The 15,413-nt window shown below is 41.8% G+C and overlaps 1 protein-coding gene across 2 annotated transcripts; it reads right to left on the minus strand.

The window, feature by feature from the left end:
- Positions 1-5,205: 5,205 nt before the first annotated feature.
- LOC139312131 (C-type lectin domain family 2 member B-like) lies at positions 5,206-13,113 on the minus strand. 2 transcript variants are annotated; one of them, XM_070936680.1, is made up of 8 exons: positions 12,988-13,113; positions 11,983-12,405; positions 10,588-10,737; positions 9,615-9,710; positions 8,223-8,324; positions 7,492-7,679; positions 6,791-6,888; positions 5,206-5,835 (listed from the first exon to the last, which is right to left on the minus strand). In XM_070936680.1, the coding sequence occupies exons 3-8, from the start codon at positions 10,610-10,612 to the stop codon at positions 5,712-5,714; spliced, it is 633 nt and encodes a 210-aa protein (XP_070792781.1). In that variant the 5' UTR covers positions 10,613-10,737; positions 11,983-12,405; positions 12,988-13,113; the 3' UTR covers positions 5,206-5,711. The 2 variants fall into 2 exon arrangements, with proteins under 2 accessions (XP_070792781.1, XP_070792782.1); XM_070936681.1 differs by lacking the exon at positions 10,588-10,737.
- Between the last annotated feature and the right edge of the window lie 2,300 nt (positions 13,114-15,413).

The raw sequence follows: 15,413 nt of genomic DNA on the forward strand, positions 1-15,413 counted from the left end.
AATTATCTAAGCTGCAGACAATGGGAAAAAAACAGGAAAAGCATGCAGAAGTGAAAATTGGGCCAGGGGTTACCATCCCAGGAGCAGTGGGACTGTTTCTTCCCTGACTCCTTAGCACAAGCTTATTTAAAGGAAAATTCCTGCAGGCTCAGAATGCCAGAAATCTTTCGGTTCAACTTGGAATGGGTAAGAAAGCAGCTGTTGTTTGTTTAACTATAGAAATTGGCAGGGATTTTGCCAAGTGTAACATGACCTTGAGACCTTTTCCTGGAAATCTCTCCAAGAAGCAAAATTAGCCCTATTAAGGAAGAAGCGTCATTGTTCAGAGTTCTGGTGAAACTCATGGTGCATTTTACACCAAGCACTGGAAGAATTTTAAAGCATGCGCAGCTCAATACTAGGAATGAAAAAGATCTTAAAGTTAAAGCATTTTCTTTTTGTGAATAAATTCATCACTGATATTTGCATTTTCCTTCCTCTAAATATCACTCAAGGTGGAGTAATAAGTTAATTGGAAACAATTGCAAGACTGTAATTTGAAACCATCAAAGATTTGTTATCCACGTACCACTACAGTTCTACCATGCCATTACAATAATCTATCTTTAAGAATGTGAGGGATACAAAAATATATAATTGAATCGTTTGCTTGAATTCCACATGAACATTTCTGCCTCTATATCAGGGCCATCTGCTTCTGCCGACTGTGAGAAGAATCTGTGTCCCAGCAGGGCTGTGATAAGATTGTGTAAAAGAGGCAGGAAAATGGGGGTTTATTTTGTTAGTCACTGTTAGGGCGCCATCTGTTGGTGCTTGTGCAGATTTGAATCCATTGACAGAACTATGGATTCGAGTTGTTGCATGACTGCTTCTGCTATTAGGACTGATATGGGTGATCCGATTGGGGTACCTTCAGTGGTGGGTTGCTACCAGTTCTCTCCGGTTCTTGCGAACCGGTAGTGGAAATTTTGAGTATTCGGAGAACCGGTGGGGCCAGTCAGAATTTTTGCTACCGGTTCTCTGAACTACTCAAAATTTCTGCTACCGGTTCTCCAGAACTGGCCAGAACCTGCTGAAACCCACCTCTGATAAGGCCCAAGACTGAGTGTGGCCCAGACAAGCCAAAATTTAGACACCCATGGTTTAAAAGATCAGCCAGAATACAATCACACTTGGCCAATAAAGAGTTCAGTTCAGTTCAGTTCTGTTCTATTCTCTGTGTTTACAGACTTGTCAGATAAAGAAAAGGCATACGGGTACTTTAAGAACCACCAATAGTTAATGCAGAGATTTACTAAACATCAAATCCATTTTCCTCCATGTCAATTATCCTTTTCAATAGCTGCAATTCAGAGTCAGTTTCCCAGGGCAGAGCCAACAAAGAACCAGAATTTCTGCGTCAATCAAATAATTGCAATATTTCCCCTCAATTTATAATGTAGCATAAGGCTCAGCTCTTATATTAGAACATTCAGTCGACAAACTTCTAGCTTCATTAACTAGTTCTTTCTTTTCCTTCCCATATACTCATCCAGTTAACAAGTCTAATACAGTAGAGGAACTGGCTGTACAGAACAGAGTAACAGAATTGGAAGGGACCTTGGAGGTCTTCTAGTCCAACTCCCTGCTCAAGCAGGAAATCCTATACCACTTCAGACAAATGGTTGTCCAATGTCTTCTTAAAAAACCTCCAGTGTTGGAGCACCCACTTCTGAAGGCAAGTCGTTCCACTGATTGTTTTAACTGTCAGGACATTTTCCCGTAGTTCTAGGTTGCTTCTCTCCTTGATTAGTTTCCACCCATTGCTTCTTGTCCTGCCTTCAGGTTCATTGGTGAATACATTGACCCCTTCTTTGTGGCAGTCCTTTCGATATTGAAACACTGCTATCATGTCACCCCTATGCCTTCTTTTCCTTAAACTATTGAAAACTAAACCCCAACATTTAGGGCCAGTAAACAAGTGCAGATCGCTTTACCTTGCTCTACGAGGACAGTATCTCCCCCATTTCTCTTTTCTACATATAGTCTCATCTTCACTTTTTTAAGAAAAAAAAGAGGGAAAAGAAAAATGCTGTTTTCAAAGAGAAATGATCAGAAAAGAAAAATGAAATAACAGAAGTGGACAGTTAACATATCTGGGGGAATTCTGCAAAAATACCTGTAGAAAGGCTTAATGTTTTGCAAGCACATCAAATGAGTTCTGTCAAAGGTTGACTTCTTTCAGTGGGAGAGAGAATTCTACTAATCAGTCATAATGAACAGAGAATTCGAAATGTACCTATGGCAAGATTGATTTGTTGCTCAATATTTTTTTCCAAACCCATAAATCACTTTGAGGGAAACCTCCAGTGAGCTAGGTAGCTGGGCAATCAAGAGTTAAAATGAAGTAAAATTAATTAGAATAGTTTAGCAATAAGCACCTAATATGCACAAGCTAGTGGAAAGTTTATTAAATTGACAGCTATACACCAGTTTAACCTCCTAATTAAAGAGCAGGGATGAAAATTAATGTACAGGATAGCTGTCTACTGGGAAAGAAGTCCAGAAAGAGCTCCCAAGATGCGTAATGATCCAGGAAAATTCAAAAGAGCCCATTAAATTTAGGTAAAAACGATAGGCATAAAAAGAGAAGTGTAGAAAAGCAAAGTTCTGGTACAATTGTTAAATGTGCTCTGAAAACAACCATATCCACTGGAAACAATGTTGTAATTCAACAGAAACCAATTTCTTATCCTGAAAACACAAGGATAAGGCATTCTCATTCTTAAGTGGCTTGCACTCTGCACATCCAGACACAAGTGAAATCTTGGTACAAACTCAAAATTTAATTTAATGCATATGAAAGTACTGAAAAAAATCCTGAAATGAGAGGGAGGACAAAGAGTTTTCTGTAGAAACATTACATTGTATCCCTCCTCCTCCTTTTGACATTCAATTAATGGGAATTTTGTAGAGGCTAAAGGACGGGGGCTTTGAGCCTAAATAAGAGTAGACAGGAAAAGAGTAAAGAGCAAGAGCAAATATGCAAAAGTCACACACTTCAAACAAGTTTAGAACTTTCTCTTTACAATTCAAAACACTTTCTCAACATTACATGCACAAACAAATCTGCACAAATACCAACAAACATAGTGCGCTAACATTGCCAAACACTACCATCTGTAACACACACACCCTTTGGAGAAGCAGCTATAATCTGCTCAGGCGGACCAGGACAGGTATTTGAGAAGGTGCTCCTCACTTTGACGTTTTATCCTGTCGACTGCTTTTTTAAAAAAAAAAAAAAAAGTGGGATCACCCTAACAAAAGGGACCCATCGTACATTCCCTTTTATAGTTAAGATATCAAAAAAATGCAAGAGAAAAAGTCAGCTAAATTATCTTCCGATGGACAATAAATTAGATCTATTACATTTTCTTTGACTGCTTCCCTGACATTGCAATATTTTAGGTCAACATATTTGCTTGTTTTTTTCTCACCTGTTGCCATCTGTATAAATGTTGTTAACTTAAAACAGTAATATAGTTCCTTTCACAATACACCAGTGATGCACCAGTGACACAACAAGGTGAGGGATGTGGCAGGCAGCAGGTGAGTGGATGCCCGATAACAGGTGCTGCCATGATGGATCTGAAATGATAGGTGCGCTTTAAACGTAATGATTCATTCTTGCTGGTAGTTAGAATCTTTTTTTTTTTTAATAGACTTTATTGAGATTTTTTACAGAACAAAAAGGAAATAAATAAATAAAAAACAAACAATCATTCAAACAATAACGTAGAACACATAAATATAATAAACATTTTCAATTTGTATCAGATATGCAGTGTTTTAACTATTTACATAAATAATACTTGTTGATATTTTGACTCACTTTTAACCAATATTTAACACACCTTTGATCTTTCTTCCATTTTATCATGCAACCACTTGTACCATCTTTTCCACACCATATAGTATACTGACTTTTCATCATTTAATTCATAAGTTAATTTGGTCATCTCTGCGCACTCGAGTATTTTCTTAATTATAAGCTCTTCTGGTGGTTGAATTTTCTCTTTCCAATACTGTGCGTATGCCAATCTAGCGGCTGTAATTATATGGATCATTAAATGTGTCATTTCCTTTCTATATGGTTTCTTTATTATTCCCAGGAGGAAAATCTCTGGTGTTAGTTCAGTATCTTCCCCAATTATTTCGTGTAACCATCTCCTGATCTTACTCCAATATCCTTTCGCTTCCGGGCATGTCCACCACATGTGAAAGAAGGTGCCTTGGCCATGGCCGCATTTCCAACAATTGGGATGTATATTGGGATATATCTTCGCTAGTCTGGCCGGGGCTAGGTACCACCTATGAAACATTTTGTAATGATTTTCCTTATATGCCACCGCTCTAGTCAATTTAAGATTTCTATTCCATGCCTCCTCCCATTCCCCAAAATTTATATTGCACCCTATATTTTTCTCCCATGCAATTATTTGATTCTTTGTAACATCTTCAAACTTCTCATCGCTTAACAAATAATTGTATAATTTTGCCAGAATCTTTTTATTTGTTCCCATCAGGACTTTATCCAATCCATTTGGTCCCGGTTCTAGACCGTATTGTTCTTTGTCCCTCTGATATCTGGATTTTACTTGTGAGTAGGTCCACCAATCTAAAGTTATTCCTTGCTCTCGTAAGGTATCATTTGGTTTAAGCCTCCCTCCTTCGTCTAGAATATCTTACCAAGGGGGGGCTGGTAGTTAGAATCTTATTTGCAAAAAAAATGAAGGTTTCCTATTTAGCTTGCAGAGCTTGGATTCATTGAATGAGTTTACCAAAAATGTAAATATTGCAGAATATACAGCTACATAACTAAGCTCAATTTCATGCTAAATAAATTAAATTATCTTAAATAGAAAACTAAATAGAAAACTATCTTTAGATATATTTTCACTCCAAAAGCATTTTATTAAAATAAATCTGATTTTTTAAAAAAAAAATCTGATTTTTAATTTTTTTTAAAAAAATCAATTTTTATCCACCCTGTTTACTGTGTCCTGATATGTAAAACCATAGAACTCAGAGAGGGAGTATTTTCCTTTTCACATGACTGTATAAAAACAGTGATCATGTTGTTGTTTTGAATGGTCATTGTTGCGATCATCCTGGCGGGCTCCCCATGAGAAGTCCAGATTAGAGAAGACACAGGGACAGGTGTTTCTCGGGATGAGAGAGCAAAGCACAAAGCCCCGCAATCTCTTTTATTAGTAATCAAAGTACAGCGTCATCAAAAGGCGTTATTATGGCTACACATCTCATATTGCATGCATGAAAAAGAAAAGCATCCATATATCCTCCATATAGGTTTCACATTCTACAATGTTACAGTAAATCACATGAATTCTAGGAAAGCGATACCTAAGGTAAAAACAAAACTTAACTCTGGCTATGTTATCATATTTGGCTTCGTTCCCAGCATATTCTTCTGCTAGCCGAGAGGCCCATCTCCCCGTTATCAGAGGAATGTTCTACAAGGAGATGTCTATGCCTTGCAGCAAACACAGCCTCCATTCTAAATAGAGCCTCTCTAGTGGTCATCTAGCTGAACCCGCTTTTACTACTCAGTATTTTTTCGGTGCCAAGCTCCATACACGTGTCCAACCAGCTAGGCCGATCTACACATATACTGTGGCCACCTGATTCCCACAGGTCATTAAGACATTTCAGGCTCTCATAAAATCATTTTTTTTGCAAATATAGCGGTGTTTATTGATGCATGTCCCCGAGATGGGAGTGGGATCATCGGCCAAATACGCACAGTCTCCTCCATCTCCCTTGACTTCCAACCTGCAACAGAGACAGAAATTAGGCAGTGGGGAGTATTTCCCACCTAGCAGTACCAAAGGGCTTCTGAGTTTACAGTTCATCTAGCTGAGCCTTGCCTTCTCAAGGATGATTCTGCAGATTGTCCCCCAATTCAGTTATGGGGAAGTATTGACCTTACAGTACCGCTGTGTCCCAGGAGCTCAGCATTCTGGACTCGGTTCCAAGTGGAATTCTGAGCACTCTATTTGTACAGGTAGTCCTTGACTTACAACCACAATTAAGACTGGAATTTCCATTCCTAAGCAAAGCAGTTATTAACTGGGTTGTGTCCAATTTTATAAAACTTTTTTTGCCACAGTTAAGTGAGTCACTGCAGTTGTTGAGTGAATCAAATGATTTTAAGTGGGTCCAGCTTTCACTGTTGAATCTGCTTCCTGGGAAGATTGCAAGTGGCAACCTCATGACCCCAGGATGCTGCAGCCATTGTAACTGTCTTGCCAGCAGACCTGGGCAACCCAGCGCGATATGGGGCCCATCAATTGGTCGATTTGATAGTTATCACTGTGGGGGTGAGGGGAGTTTATTTGGTTTAGTATTGTTTTAGTTCTGTAAGCTACCCAGAGTCACTATGTGTGAGTTGGGTGGCCATATAAATTTTCCTAACAAATAAATATGGGCTACTTGCCAAATTTTGATCATGGGGATACTAATGATAATTGTAACTGTGTGGATCAAAAGTCTTTTTTTTTTCATGCCATTATAACTTTCAATGCTTGCTAAATGAATGGCTGTAAGTCAAGGACTACCCATAATGCATTTGAGTTACATTAGTAGGGCCAAACCTTTTTAGGGGGCAAAGCCTGAATCTTGGCAGCCAGGAGGCTCTTTCTAGGATCAGTCCTGAGCTGGGGAGAGCTTCAGTGGAAGGATTTTACTTTCCACTCCTGCCAACTGAAAGGAAAAGGGGAAGACTCACGTTGAATTTTCTCCATCTAGCCACTTCCAGGGCTGCTCTGGTTCTCTCTGGAGGCCGATCCAAAAGACGTGGTTTCTTGTGAGATTCGTCACAAAATCCTTTAAAAACAAAAGTTATGCACGTTAGAACCTTGCACTTGCACTGCTAGATTCCCAGCTGAATTTCTGAATTCATTATTATTAAAGTTATTAAACTTATTAAAATTATATTTTGAACAGTAATTAACCCTAATAATGCATACCTATTACTTCTTTGGTGAGCAGCAAAACGGTAGGCGCTAATTAACTTTTTAAAAGTAAATTTAAAACCTTTTTTAGAAGGCAAAACTGTGATTTTCCTAGAATGGATCTTAGCAATGTCTAGTTTTACTGTTCACTTCCTGGTTCTATCTCTGTTCTGAAATTCACATCTATTAATCATTTGGGGATAGTTATCAGCTGTTTCTAAGCAAGAAAAAAAGAAGCAGATGACAGCAACTTATTTCAATGATATTCTTGGATTTTTAATTTTCTTTGTAAAAATGGCAGTTTTTGGAAACTGGAAAAGATCAAAAGGATTTTGAAACTTTTATTCAGAAAGCATCTAAGGAGATTTTTTTAGTAATATTAGGAGAAAATCGTTTAACTTTTTCATGTAGAAGAGCGTGCACCATCAATGAAGCAACAATACTTCGATGGTGTGTGTCCAGTTACATTACTCACCATTTCCTCCTTTGTAATTTTGGCAAGGGAAGCATTATGTGACATACAGAATTTCTGACTCTCCTTCCAGTTCTTTTCCTCTTCTGAAATGTTATAGCAGTGTCCCTGATGTCCAATCCAATCAAATGGACATGTAACAGATGGACGTTCAATGGCATTCTTTTGGTGATTTAATGGCACTAAAGTTCCTAGAATGGAGAAAGATGGAAAGAATAGACACTAAATTATAACTGTTTTTGTGGGTAGGATGGGACCCTCCTGCTGAATCAGAACCTATTAGTGAGTTCTGATAAAACCCAATCTAGATGAGAAGCCCCATGTTCTAACCGTTGTAATGACCTCCATCCTGCAATCCTCAGATTAATAGGGACTATGGACCTGAGGAGTGATTTGCATGCGGGATTTGGATCAAAGATACCAGATGCAAATCCATTTATTCAGCCATAAAACTATTTGTGGGATTTTCCACTAATTTGGCCAACCTATCGCACATTTGTCCATCTATTTAACATTTACTGCTCCTGGCAAGAAATCACTAAATAAATATATGTTTCCCCCCACTTTTCAAACATCAAGACTTATTCCAAATATTGGACCTGAATTTTCCTCTACTGGATGATGTAGAATTACAGTACTTAAAAACTGGGAGTACGTTTCTGATCGAACTGCATTCAGCTTCATGAAGTGAAGTAGCATTTCAAGGCAAAAGTATTAGGGTCAGGATTCCTTACCCAGGAAAAAGAGGACAAAGCCGAAGATGAGGTGAGAAATGACCATTCCAATTATTGCCTTTTTATTGGAAGCTAATCTCCGTTTGATTGTCTTGGCACATTCTGCACACAAAGAAAAAAAGAAGATGATTAAAAAAGGTAGGTAGAGAGAAATCTGGATACTGAGGGTTCTCCTTGAACTGAAAACCCTGAATAAATTATTATACACATTTCTAAGTTGATAAAGTATTTTTTGTTTTTTAATTTTCAAACCCAACAGTTCTCCTCTTGAGTCAACTAAAACGTCAGTCTTAATCTGAGGAAAAGAAACTGAGTTACAATGTTCTCACTGAGGAAATAAAACTGCTTAGGAGTTTTTACCTCTAATCCTTCCGTCCTTCCTTCCTCCCTCTCTCCCTCCCCATGATGGATCTGGAGGCATTTTTGTAAATAAAGATGATGCTCCAGACTATACTGGTGTTTCATCTGGTCAAATTACACAGAAGATTGAAACATAAAGTTGGGTCTGATGAAGCAGGATTGGGTATGCTACACTTCCTATCAGCCAAAAAAGTGTGACTGGCAGGAACAGGCTTTCTCTGCCATAGCCCCTGCCTTGTGGCCTATTCCCCCTCAGAGATTACAATGGTCTCAACCCTGCTGGCTTTTCCCAAGGCATTAAAAGCTTGGCTAAGTACCTGGGCCTGGAGCTCGGAATGGAGTAAGAGCCCCATTTCTTGGCTTTACAATTATTATTTTTTAAAAATTTTTTTATTAAATTTGTATACAGCCCTTTTCCTGCTGGATTCAGGGCGGTGCACAGCCAAAATAAAAAACATCCCAATACAAAATTTAAAATTTTTAAAAGAATTACACAACTTTGGCCCAAAATTTAAAACATCCCAACTAAAACCCATAGACAATTAAAAATCTAACATCTCAAAAGGGGGGGGGGGGGAGGGTTACGCCAGCAAGTATAATTAGTTGATTAACTATCTTGGCTGCTATTTCTATTTCTTTTCTGGATGTTTTTACTGTTTTATTGTTTTGAATTATTTTAATAATGGGAATAAATTCATTTTCTTCTTCTTTTTGGAGCATCTTGGACAAGGAAGATGTCCAGACAGATCCATAGTAAAATCTATACTTTTACACATTCAGAGCAGACTTCCCGCTCTCTCCTGCATATTTAATGTAAAGGACCTCTTAGAATGACAGCCTAGCTCTGTAATTATATTTGCTTCTTTATTTCTGTCCCATGAAATATTAAAATTCAGCAGAAGTTTTTTGAAGCCCAACTGGGGACACGGTACACGTTTTGAATTGCTCCATATGCTCCTGTGGCCAAAGCTTGGCTATTTCAATCCTTCATTTGGGTGACTGGCTTCCAGATATTGATATTGTTATTACTACCTGCATCTTCTTCCTGTCCACTTGCAGATCCATTGGAAGGAGGGCCCTGCATCTTTTTCTCCTCATCCATATTCAGCATTCTTGGATCTGTATAATCTGGAATTGCAAATGGGGCTGTCAAAAGAAGGAAGGCCAAGATGCATACAGAAGCTGGGAAAATACTGCTAATTTCAAAGAATCTCTTTTTAGATGTAGGATAGTCTCATAAAAAGTGTGTAGTAGAAAGTAATTTGTCATGCAGTTTTTTTTATTGCCATCAATGAATTCGGCAACTTTTTATTAGAAGAGCAAAAAAACCCCCCAAAACCAACATTCGGTTATTTAGTTCATGTCAAAAGGGTTGAATTCAATTAAGAATCCAAGTTGATCTTGGCTAATCATAAAAAGCTAAGATAAGACCCTATCAGAGAACATGAAGGCTAGATTATCTGAAAAACTTTTCATACAGCAACACTCACAAATATAAACCCACACACAACACAGGAGGAACATATCTCTTAAATTTCTCATAATTTCAGTAGAAAAAACTCTAGTGAGACCCAGGCAGGAGATGATAGTTTATGTATTTTTTCTCTTATATACCAATGCCTCTTACTCATTTATTTTTATCCAATTCAGTGACTCACCCAAAATCCTATATTTACAATTTCTCTTAATCTCCTGAAAACTCTCCTTAAGTCTTTAGAAAAAAAGTAGCAGAACATATAATTCTATTATTAATATTAACGAAGTAACTAACTTAAGAATGAAGAATGTGTTTGAGGACTACCAGTACACACAGGTTGTTTCACCCTAGAACCGTGGCACGCGTAGCCATATCAGTGGCACGATAGCTCAGCTCTGGCACGCATAGGCGCACCGGCCAGCTGATTTTCGGGCCTTCTGGGCCTGCCAGAAGTAGGGAAACAGGCTGTTTCCTGCCTCTGTAGGGCCTGGAGGGTGGGGGTAGGGAAAGCCTGTTTTTCTTTCTCACCTGGCTCCAGATCCTCTCTATGCATTTGGGGAGGGCGAAAGCAGCCTTCCCCACCCACTCAGAGGCCCCTCGGGAGGCCTGAAACGACCTATTTCCCAATTTCTGTTGAGACAGGAAGTGATGTTTTTTGCTGTCCCCTGCACAGCCTCTCTAGGGGAGAGAGAGAGAGAGAGAGAGAGAGAGAGAGAGAAAGAGAAAGAGAAAGAGAAAGAGAGAGAGAGAACGCCAGCCATGTTGCCATTCCTCTTCGGGGTTTCCAGGGTACGCATGCGCACCAGCCAGCTAGTCTGCAGATTACTGGTGCGCATGCGTGCATGACAATCAGCTGGCCTTTAATGTGGGTGCACACCGGCCATGCCATCGTTGCCCGCTTACAGCCCCGGGATCACCCCTTCCCAGCCAGGAGCACTGCCACCAGTCACTCCCCTATGCCCGGCTGCCTGCTTGCCTCATCACGCCATCGCCACTGCGAGGAAAGGCCCTGCAGCTGCGCTGCCTGGAATCCACGTGGACTGGGGCAGGGGGAGGACAGATATGGCTGCCTGGACGCTGCCTGGAGCGCAAGGGTGGCAGGAGGAGGAGCCGCTGCTGCCTTATAGCCAGCGCGACCAGCCTGTTGCTGCAGCCTGCTACCACCCTCTCTCCCCCGCCAACTGCTCCTGCCATCGCTGGGGAAGGGGAGCGCAAGAACCGCCACCTCCGGGTGCAAGGGGGTGGTGGGAAGGATCTGCGGCTTCCCTGTCTCCGCACCCGAGCAGGCTGTCCAAGGAAAGGGATTGAAGCCCCAGCCCGCTGCTTCTGGCGCTGGCACCCCCTCATCCCCAGCAACAGCGGTTCTTGGGGGCAATTGGGGGCTTCAATCCCTGCCCCTGGACAGGTCTGGAGCTCAGCTGGGGAGAAGGGAATCCCCAAAGCAGATCTTTCCCCCACCCCCTTTTTCCCAGCCAAGCCGGTTCTTGCGCTGCCAGAAGCAGCAATTGGGGGCTTCAATCCCTGCCCCTGGACAGGTCTGGAGCTCGCTAGGGAGAAGGGAATCCCCAAAGCAGATCTTTCCCCCACCCCCTTTTTCCCAGCCGAGCCGGTTCTTGCGCTGCCAGAAGCAGCAATTGGGGGCTTCAATCCCTGCCCCTGGACAGGTCTGGAGCTCGCTAGGGAGAAGGGAATCCCCAAAGCAGATCTTTCCCCCACCCCCTTTTTCCCAGCTGAGCCGGTTCTTGCGCTTCAATCCCTGCTTCCGAAAGCCCAAAAGAAGTCGCGGTGGGAAGGCACGAAGCACATGTGGGGGACTGCGCATGTACAACTGCTCCAGCCTCCACCCCCCAGTCACTGAGATACCCCAGGTTTCTCTTCCCATCCTTTGGGCCATCTCCGAGCACCCGCCGATTGCTCCCTTACCTTTCCAAGCGCACCAGAGCTCAGGAGGTCGTGTAGGGAAGGAGCCCCCCCTGCACTGCTGGACTGCGTGGCAGAAGCACGGCCGTCTTTTGCTGGAGATTCTGTTTTCCTTGCCTACCTAGCCTTCCTCCTCCAGCCAAGGAAAGCTGGCAAATAAGGGAAATCCAATACGTCGCGCTGCCCTTGCTGGTCTTGCTAATGTTTTGTTGTGGGACGGAAGAGAAAAAATATCCCTCGTTTCCCAGGCCCTCCTCTTTCATCCCTTAAAAGGGATTTTTTTTCTCTTGTTCCTTGGCAGGACTGGAGCTACCGATCTGAGAAGAAGGGAAGGAGAGACAGTTTCATGTTTCTTTGGCTTTCAGCCATTTTTTCCATCTCCTTCTGGACACCTTTGTCTCCTTCACTCCTTGGCAGCTGGTGAACCTGTATGGAGAGAAAAATACATGTTTTTCTGTGACACTGACCAAACTGTTTTCCTTTCCTCACTAGACCAGGGCTTCCCCACCCCCACTTTCCCTATTCACAGGCATATTTGGGTTTTTATATGGGTTTTTAACTTTTATCTGGTTTAATTTTAACTTTGTACTGTGGTTATTGTGGATTTTATTGTTGTGAGCCGCACTGAGCCCGTTGGAGATAGGGCGGCATATAAGTTAAATAAAATAAATAAAAATATTTATGGAGATTTAGATAGGAACAACAGCCAGTTTATCCCGATAGAAAGCTTCTTTCTCTCCCCCGCCCTTGAAAGTCTCCATTTTCTCTATTTCTCCACCCGCTCCAGCCTCTCCTCCACCAACTCCTGCCCTTCCTCCCTTCCCCCCCAGCCTTTCCCCGAGAGAGAGAGAGAGGGACGAAGAGGAGAGGAATATGGGGAGACCCTCGTTAAGGAAGAAGCGCCCTTCCGTCCGGCCTCCCCCGCCCCACTGGGGCACCCCGCGTCTCTCTCCCCGCGTCCTTGGGGTCCCCGCAGCCATTTGCCCACCTACCCCGCCCCCCTCTTACCTTTTCCCAAGACTTCAGGGTGTCGGGTACGGAAGGAGGGAAGGACGCTCCTTTGCTGGACCGCATGGCGGAATGACAAATATGAGCCGGTTTTCCCCCGAGAAGATGGCGACGAATTCAGCCGTTTTCTCCCCTTCTCCCTGCCTTCCTAAGGGGCGGGGGGAGGGAAGCGACTTTGGAGAAATACCATTTGCTCTCGCTGTGTGTCCATTTGCTTTCCAGCCAATCATCTCTCTGCTTGCTAGCGCCCGCCTTCCGTCTGCTTCTACCCTTGCGTCTTCCGCAAAGGGTCTGGCTTTTGCAGGCTGCATTTAAAAACCACCCAGCACAGAATCTTAAAGGAGATTTGCTTCATTGGCAGAGCTTGTGGCTCTAAAGAGAGAGCGAGAGAGTGCACACCAAGGGGTTTTTCTTTCTTTCTTTTACTAGGAACAGGTATATTTACAGGGATTTAGAGAGCAAAACAACCACCATTTATTTTACACCAGCGTGTCCAAACTTCCCAGGAGAAAACTTTTCTTTGTCCTGTTTCTCCAAAAGTCTCCCAACTACCTTCTTCCCCCAGAGCTATTTTCCAGCACCCCAAGCCCTTTCTTTCTCCTCTTCTCTTCCTCTCTACCTTTCACTAAGAGAGGCAAGAAGGGAATAGGCTGAATGAATATTTTAGCCTAGTCTTAGGGTCTTGTTTGCACATTTTTCAGACCTGGCCAGTTCTCTCCTTTAAATTGCAATGTGGGATGTGCATCCCTCTGAGTTTGAGGCTCATCTCTTCCCAGTGTGAGATACAATGTAGTAAGTTGTAATTTTCCATAATGTAGACTAGAATATAGCTTATGAATGACATATTATACAATTTATATTTAGTATTTTAAAGTATAGCCACACTACTATGTATCTGAAAGGGAAACAATAATAAGGATATAATAATACTAGAATATGATATACTGGTATATTAGGTTCTGTAACCATTAGGTTCCTGTAATACATATATGCCTTTCTATTTGTATCACACATATTATGTCTTTATATTTGTATCTCCTGTAACAAACATATTCTGTTATTAGGCCTCTGTAATGTATCTAGTATTTGTTAAACATCTCAACTCCAAAGTTCTTGGAGTACAAACTGAGTACAGTTTGTACTCCAAGAACTTTGGAGTTGAGATTTTACTCCTCACACCAGGCTGAGAGTTTTGGGACAAGTCCAAGATCTATTTGCAGGCTGCTATTTCTATTCCCATCTGCCTTGGGTTTTGCATGAAGCACATGCTTCAGTCTGGGTCTTTGCCTTTAGCATGAATACATTCCAACGGAAAGACGAAACCTGAGTCACAGCATCTCAAAGGATGGCCCCACCCAGGTCTTCCTGTACACCTCTGGAGAGATTTGTTTCTCCAGTCACCACCTTTCTGCACAGTGACTCCAAAAGAGAGGTAGGTCCTTGGGGCTCTCTGAGCTTGGTAGTTTCCTTGCAGACATTACATTACCCAGTAGAAGTTAAGAAACTCCTGCAAACCTTTTTGAGACATGGGCAGTTTAGAAATGTAAGACAAAAACAAAGAAGCTCAGAGAGCCTCAAGGATCAACTCTGAGCTACAAATATCATAATCTTTCGGCATACCAAAGGCATTCACTGCCTTGACAACCTCAGAGCAGCAGAAGCTCAAATAAAGTAACCCCATCTTTCTCCCCCTCCTCCCCTCCCTCTCCCTCCCTCTCCTCCACAGCTTAAAACAGTAATTGTATTCTTTGACAGAATAAATACACAATGGTCATACCAGCTTGCATTCATGACTGGTTGCCAAGTGCCCTGTGGTCATGTGATTGCCATTTGTAACCACCTCTACTGGATTCCCCAGGAAAATCAAAGGGAAGCTAGCAGGGAAGGTTGCAGCTGGAGAGGAGACCTGACAGATTGCATCCCAGAGTTCTGAAGGAGCTGGCAGATGTTATCTCAGAACCATTGTATCATATCTTTAAAAAAATCTTAAGAGCACTGGAGAACTACCAGAGGATTGGAAAAGAGCTGATGTGGTTCCCATCTTCAAAAAAGGGGGAAAATGCCAGACCCAGGAAGAAACTACAGAAGAAATCAGCCTAACATCATGACCTGGGAAGATACTTGGAAAAAAACCCCAGATCTAGTGAACATCTAGAAACAAATACAGTTATAATGAGTAGCCAGCACAGATTTGTTAAAAACAAATCATGGCAAACCAATCTCATTCTTTGACAAAGTGACTAAATTAATAGAACAGCAAAATGCTGTGGACATAGTACAGTATATTTAGACTTCAGCAAGGCATTTGACAAAGTAGACCACAACCTCTTAAGACAAACATCTTATCTAGATCCGTTCCAGTCGGGTTTCAGGTCTGGGCACAGCACGGAAACGGCATTGGTCGCGTTGGTTGATGATCTCTGGAG

The sequence above is a fragment of the Pituophis catenifer genome, unplaced genomic scaffold (genome assembly GCF_029215685.1).
Source record: "Pituophis catenifer annectens isolate HBS135680 unplaced genomic scaffold, rPitCat1.0.hap2 SCAF_2, whole genome shotgun sequence".
NCBI classification, from domain to species: Eukaryota; Metazoa; Chordata; class Lepidosauria; order Squamata; family Colubridae; genus Pituophis; species Pituophis catenifer.